Source organism: Nicotiana tabacum, chromosome 6 (assembly GCF_000715075.1).
Source record: "Nicotiana tabacum cultivar K326 chromosome 6, ASM71507v2, whole genome shotgun sequence".
In the NCBI taxonomy this organism is placed as follows: Eukaryota; Viridiplantae; Streptophyta; class Magnoliopsida; order Solanales; family Solanaceae; genus Nicotiana; species Nicotiana tabacum.
This window is the reverse complement of record NC_134085.1, coordinates 24,405,618-24,413,285: the sequence shown is the minus strand read 5'-3', so window position 1 is coordinate 24,413,285 and position 7,668 is coordinate 24,405,618. Positions and strand designations below refer to the sequence as shown.

The following is a 7,668-nucleotide window of genomic DNA, read 5'->3' as shown; positions in this document are numbered from 1 at the left end:
TAGTACAAGTCCGTACTAGGTTGTTATACAACTGTACCAATAGAATTCTTTATTATAATTAGAAATGTACTATATTGGGGTTTTCTCCTCCTATATAAAGGGGGCCCCAATCATTTTGTAAGCATCATCTCACATTATTCACTGCAATAGAATATTATACTCTATTTTTCTTGTTTACCGTGCTCATGACCAAGTGTTCTTCAACTTTATTGCTTTTACTTTACTGTTCATATTTCATTGCTCTTAGCTCACCTCGAGGCCCCTAAGAAAATCGAGCTCGAGGTCCTTATTGCTCTAGTAATACTGGTTTGGTTCATCAATTCTTCTTACTTAGACCTAATATTATTTGTATATTCCCTAATATTAGAATAAATCACATATCATTAAAACCACAAATCATATTTAATTGTCAATCCCATTTTTCGAGGTAAACAAAATAATAATCAATTTAGGAGGCAAAAAGATAGGTATTATAATACATCTAGGTATCGGTTGAGATAATTGTTCTTAACTGAGTATAACTTATTCTATGACATGACATTAAAGATTAAATTTTACATTAATATTTGAACTTCTTTCTTTTTCTTGTAATCACTGACTACCCTAATAAGTTCTACGAATTGCATGACGACATAATAAGCTTTTATTCCATTCCTCGTTCACTGTATGTATTCTGCTGATTCAGGTTAAAATAACTGCATTTATTTGGGATGCAACACTGAGTAGCAACTTGGTTACTTATTTTAGCACTATTCTTCATTTTAAAATCTCATCCTATCATGAAATAAGAAATACTCCATACTGAAACTTGCAAGAAAAGTAAAATATTCATCAAACCTTCATAGTTTTACCAAAATCGTGTTTCTCCATACGTTAATTAGATTTTAAGCAAACAAGAAAGGCCCACCAAGATGATCAAACAAAAACCTAGTAAAGTATCTTGAGATAACAAAAAAAAATAGAGATAGACAACTAATTAATATCCTGATTTTTTTTTTTTAAAAAAACAACTAAAACAAAATTTTAATTTTTGAGTATACAATAGGCCCTGCACATAGGTGATTCAAGATTTTAATTTGATGGTTTCAATAATGCATTTCGTGCTTGTGAAATTTTAGATAATATTTATTGAAATTTAAATAATTTGTTCACGTATAATCTGAATTTTGTGTAGAAATAGTGGATTTAGTTGGCCTCATTGGATAAAGCTGTATCAAGCCTCTGCATAACATTAGTAGGAGATAGTCAACACCATAGCGGGAGAAGAAGGGCTAATCATGATCATATAAAGAATTAATTAAGTAAAGTATTCATCATATAAAATATATGTAACTAGTGATCATCATTAGACTTATAATAATTAACTCCATTTATAGTTCTCATCTCTCAAGATATGAACTAATTAGCAATATTAATTAAGCAAGTTGGGATTCTCCATGGGCATCCATGTGAACAGCATCTGAAGGAAGAAAAGGAAACTGATTAAACTCTTCCATCAAACCATCCAAGAAACCTCCACCAGAATTTGCATTTCTCCATATCTCTTCTTCACCTTTTATTCTTTCTCTCCACTCTGAGGGATTAATAAATCCAGTCCTTAACTCCATTTTCTTGTTAAGAAAGGTGGTCACACAGTTCAACATGGTCGACGGCTCCTCTAATAACTTATTATTTTTGCCGGGAAGAATTTGCTTCATGTTGTAAATATTGGTTTCTTTCTTCTTATTCTTCTTCTTCTTATCTGACAGTGATGGCTTCCCTGTGAGCCTTTGAACGAGTTCCCGAAAATTCGCCACGTCTGTCTTGATGATCTCTGGTGCAAATACATGAATTATTCGGATTTGGGGCTTCACTTTGGATATTATTTGTGAATTCTTGTTCATCTCTAATGCTGAACATGATGATGGACGACTTGCGCTTCTTGTTTTGCCAGCTTTTTCTTCCATGTTATTATACATCAATTTCTTGGTTCCTTCCTCTTGTTAATTTACTGGAATTTTTTGAGGTTGAGAAGAAGAAAGAAAGAACAATGGTGTGGTTGGTGAATTTGTTTGGAATTGAAGGAATTACTCAAAGGGTTTTTATATATGTATAAATGAGGGAACAGAAGGGGTTTCTCTTTTGTTTTTTATTTTAGAAATCAAGGACTAGAGAGAAAATTTTAACAGGAAATGACGCTGTCTGGTGTAGGCAAAGATTGGATGAATCCTGTACTGACATATATTAAAGAGAGAGTCAATAGAATGTAGAATAATTGGTCCCCATTAATCATACATTATATGAATATCAAAGAGAGATCCTTAAACATACAAAAAGGACCTTCTTGTCATTTACTGTACTAATAACATAAACTATACTATTAGGGTTTGTTTTGGTTCGAGAAATAAAGGATAATTAATCCCGTAATTAAATTTAAGATGAGTTTGTCCCATATTTGGTTAGGATAAAATCGCCGTATAATTAATTCAGAAATGGTAATGTTATTTTTATTTCTATGAGAGAACGGGATAACAATCTCAGGATAACTAATTTTGGGATAACTTGCTTCTCAACCAAACGACTCCAGCAAATTGGAGTTCTAGTTCTTCAAAGGATCAGTATAAAACACTGTTAGTTTATACTTCAAGTTTGAGCCTCAAATTTTATTATTGTAACAAAATGCAACTAACAGCTTGTTTGGATGGTTGTTACGCATCGTTTCATAATGTTTCGTATCGTACTATATTGTATTGTACTGTATCATTTAATAAATACAATGTTTGGATAGATTGTGTCGTTTGTCATCGTTTCATGATATCAAGCACCAGTATTATGAAGAATAAACTTGCAATATTATAAAGAAAAATTATGATGCAAGGTAAAATTACTATATAAAAAAGATAGGGTAAATGATAAAATAAAATAATTTAATAATAATAAAGGGTGAGATTGAGAGAAAAGACAATGTAATGACGCGACCACACCAATTCGGTCGTTACATAAAATGGCACATTTCGTCGTTATGTAACGACGGATTTAACGATACGATACAATAAAATTTAAGTAACAATCAAAACAAACATTGTATTTAAAGTAACAATACGATACGATACAATGCGTAACAACCATCCAAACAAGTTGTAAGATGTCATGTGCTTATTTTTTGCTCCTTCTCTCTCTATATATGGGCTAACTCACAAACTGTAAGAGAAGAACCTAGATGTTTCATTTGGCTAGAGCATGGCATACTCTGCTGGCCAGAGTTCTATTTTAATTTCTTTCATTTGTTTTGGATAAGAATGGAAAAAGAAACTTTGAACTCATCAATTGAAAAACTTAATATAGCTCGGATAATCTTAACCGATGTAACACAATAGCGAATGACAAACAGTTAACTAGAAGAGAAATAGAAATGCAACAGGAGAATTAGAGAAATTGGTAATAAATAACAATGTCTAATAGGGAATATAGCTGACTTCATCATAAGTTTCGGGTGACAAACGGACGAATAAGCTGATTTTGGGTGGATCAAAATAAATTGATTCAATAAATGAATTATTGTCCGACCCTGTTCAAATTTCACTTGAACCGAAATGAGATGATCAAAATTAAATGGGCTAAACAATGGATCATGCCTGCCAAAACTTGGACGGTTGGGCAGATCATATTTTTATAAGCTAATTTTGTCACCCCTAATAAATTATATAGATTCTTATGGTTTTTGAAACAAAAGAAACCAAAGGTCATGGCCTGCATTATTAATGGTTCTCCTGTAAGGGACATATCCGCATCTCAGATTCAGGTACATAATCTCCTGATTGCAAGACATGTTTCCAATTTCCGAAATTTAATGACGGCCACTTAGACATTAAAATTTGCCGTTTAATAATTTTCTAAAGAAATGATGTTGAGTTAAAAAAATTCCAATCCAAATGCTTCAACAAACGGAAGAGGTGGTGTTAGCTCCAAATGCACACGCAAGTATATGTGATCAACCAGTAATATAATGATGAGTAGAGTGTCAATTCCACAAAGACTTGTCTTCAACTACCTATTAATTTCAACTCAATTTGTTACTAAGTCAAGTCGAGCAATGGTTGAATTTAGTTAATATTAACTGATGTGTGGCTATAATTTCATAGTTTCGTGCATTATGTGCCCTGCATTTTATATGCTTTAATGATAAATTACACTTTATTTGCACGTAATTGAGTCTATTTTATTTATAGGCAAATTGGAGATGAAAGTAGAGCAAAAATGGATGCTTAAACGTTGAAAGTGTGCGCGAGAACAGTGAAAAGGAGAGACCGGGCAAAAGCCAGATCAATTAGGCTTTAGCCTGGCGAGGAGGTCTAGTCCGAGTTTTGAAGCCTTATTCATCTCCTGGTTTGACTAGGACTTGGCTTACACGTTTAGGTCTTTTCCTACACGTAAAAATATACCTAAAAATGCCACTTTTGAAGGGGAGATCGAGTTTGGACACACTTTAGACCTAGGGAGAGCACGGAGTCATCGTGGAGACCGGAGATTCGACCTAAGGAGGCAAGACACACTAGAAGCAAGGCGGAGAATTCTTCTACGAGTTTTTCACTTTCTTCTTCCTATTTTCCATTACTGGTTATGAATTCTAGTATTGTAATTTTGCATACTATTATGAATAGCTAATTTGTTATCTAGGGTTTTGATGGAACCTGTTGAAGGATGATTTTCTCGTTACATTAATATAGATTTGCCATAGTATTCTTTCTATTTGTTCAACTATATGTTTATTGATGTTGATTGAAAGGCTCTCAATTAGCTATTCATATTTAGTGTGCGTTACTCGGGAGAGAGTGCATATTTAGTTAGTTGTTGAACAGCATTACTCCTAACGTATATGAGGGATCAATACAGAAGATTTAAAGGTAGGATTAGAGAAAACAAAACTTTAGTGCGATCCGAGTGAATCGTACTTAATGCCAGCTAGCGTAATTCAGGAGAATATGTCTAGTAAATTATGATAATTACTCAGGAGAGACTTACGACAGTCAGAGTGCTCGTGATTGGTGGAGAAGACTTAGGCAAATTTGTAGAATATGGAAAATCATAACTCTAGACCTCCTTAATCTTTTCTCTAACTCGTAGTATCTTTAGTTGTTAATCTACTAATTTAATTTGTTAGTTAATTAGATACAAGAATCTTAATATTTATAACTTAGGAATTATTCGAGCTTGTCTTCTTAGTAATAGGCAACAACTGTAGCTAAGCCTTAGTTCTCTGTGGGATTCGACTCCGGACTTCTTAACCAGAATATATTTGAAGCGATCGCTTAGTCCTTTTTATAAGGCATAGTTGGGCGTGATCAAATTTTGGTGCTGTTGCCAGGGAACTAACGGTGTAGTTGTAGTTGTAACTGTAGCTAAGCCTTAGTTCTCTGTGGGATTCTACTCCGTACTTCTTAACGAGAATATATTTTCAGCGACCGCTTAGTCCTTTTTATAAGACATAGTTGGGCGTGATCAAATTTTGGCACTGTTGCTAGGGAACTAACGGTGTAGTTGTAGGTGTACATAGTGCTAGGTTTCAAGTTTGAACTTTTATTTTTATTTTTTTATTTTTTTATTTTTGTGTTACCAGTTGATTTTAAAAAAACATGGTATCTTGGAATTATGAGAGTTTTGATGTTGGTAATTCTACTTTTGATCCTCCTTATGCATATTGTAGAGGAAACCACCCAGGGCAAAATTATCAAAATATTCCTGAGAGTGAGTTATGTGCACCAACTCAATCTTATGTATGGAATGTATGTGATATGTGTGGTGGTCAAGATGGTCACTTTTATGGTTGTGCTTATATTTCTTATCTTCCCCCAACCCTTTACTTTGATGGTTCTTCTTTTTCTTGTGAAGTTAATAGGAACAAAGAACCTAGGGATGATGACCTGAAAAAGATCGAGGATATGCTAAAGTGCCTTGTGGAACAATATGATGAGATACAACTGCGGGTACAAAGGCAAGATGCAACTATTCGCAACTTGGAGGCTCAAGTGAGTCAACTAGTTGATGCTTTTAATGCTCAATATTCCAATATTATGGATAGTAGCCAGGAGCAGTGTGCATTAGAGATGAAAATTGAGGTGTCAATGGAGGGGTCCAAAGTAGAACCCCAACACTCTAACCGGCTAGAATTTGAGGATGCCGATGTTGAATAACTAATACTAGAGTCAACCAGGAATGTTGAAGATACAAATTTAGTTGACCAGCTTCAGGAAGCGAGAGTGTTCTCCAAGATTGATCTCCATTTAGGTTATCACCAGTTGAAAATCAGGGACTCGGATATTCTTAAGACAACTTTCAGGACCCGATATGATAATTATGAGTTCTTGGTGATGTCTTTTGGGCTGACCAATACCCCGACAACGTTCATGAATTTGATGAACAACATGTTCCAGCCTTATCTCGACTCGTTTGTCATAGTTTTCATTGATGATATCCTGGTGTATTCGTGTAGTCAGGAGGAGCACGTGGAGCATTTGAGAGCTGTGTTGCAGAGGTTGAGGGAGGAGAAGTTTTATGCAAAGTTCTCCAAGTGTGCGTTTTGGCTTATTTAAGTGGCTTTCTTGGGGCAGGTGGTATCCAATGAGGGTATTCAGGTTGATCCGAAGAAGATAGAGGCGGTTCAAAGTCGGCCTAGACCGTCCTCAGCCACGGAGATTCGCAGCTTTCTTGGTTTGGCGGGTTATTACCTCCGGTTTGTGCAGGGATTCTCATCTATCGCATTGACCTTGACCAAGTTGACTCAAAAAGGGTGCTCTATTCAGGTGGTCGGATGAGTGTGAGGAGAGCTTTTAGAAGCTCAAGGTTGCCTTGACCACAACTCCAGTGTTAGTTTTGTCATCAACTTCAGGTTCATATACCGTGTATTGTGATGCTTCGAGAGTTGGTATTGGGTGTGTGTTGATGCATAAGGGTAGAGTTATTGCTTATGCTTCTCGTTAGTTGAAGCCCCATGAGAAGAACTACCCTGTTCATGATTTGAAGTTGGCTGCCATTGTTCACGCGTTGAAGATTTGGAAGCATTACTTGTATGGTGTGTCTTGTGAGGTGTTTACTGATCATCGTAGCCTCCAGCACTTGTTCAAGCAGAAGGATCCCAATTTGAGGCAACAGAGATGGTTGGAGTTGCTAAATAATTATGATATTACTATTTTGTACCATCCGGGGAAGGCCAACGTGGTGGCAGATGCCTTGAGTAGGAAGGCAGTGAGTATGTGGAGCTTGGCATATATTCCAGTTGAGGAGAGACCTCTTGTAGTTGATGTTCAGGCCTTGGCCAATCGGTTCGTGAGGTTAAATATTTTGGAGCCAGTCGGGTATTGGCTTGTGTGATTTCTCGATCTTCCTTATATGATCGTGTGACGACCCGGCCAGTCGTTTCATGAGTTACCACTCCGTTTTCCCCATTTATACTTCTTTATGCTTTGTTTATCCGTGTTATATGGCATCGGGTTGGTCGGATCAAATTCAGAAAGGATTTGGTAAGGTTTGAGACACTTAGTCTCTTTAGAGTGAGTTTAAGTTGAAAAAGTCAACCAAATGTTGACTTGTGCGTTAGAGGGCTCGGATGTGAGTTCCTATGGTTCGATTAGCTTCGAGAGGTAATTTTGGACTTAGGAGCGTGATCGGAATGAGTTTTGGAGGTTCGCAGTA

General features: G+C 35.8%; 1 protein-coding gene across 1 annotated transcript; it reads right to left on the bottom strand.

The window, feature by feature from the left end:
- Nucleotides 1-1,329: 1,329 nt before the first annotated feature.
- Nucleotides 1,330-2,251, bottom strand: LOC107760811 (VQ motif-containing protein 25-like). Its single transcript, XM_016578917.2, has one exon. It carries the CDS (start codon nucleotides 1,956-1,958, stop codon nucleotides 1,416-1,418), a length of 543 nt encoding a protein of 180 aa, XP_016434403.2. The 5' UTR covers nucleotides 1,959-2,251; the 3' UTR covers nucleotides 1,330-1,415.
- Between the last annotated feature and the right edge of the window lie 5,417 nt (nucleotides 2,252-7,668).

Coding starts and splice junctions, on each gene's coding strand:
- LOC107760811 (XM_016578917.2), bottom strand. CDS start 1,958: ATGTATAATAACATGGAAGAAAAAGCTGGCAAAACAAGAAGCGCAAGT.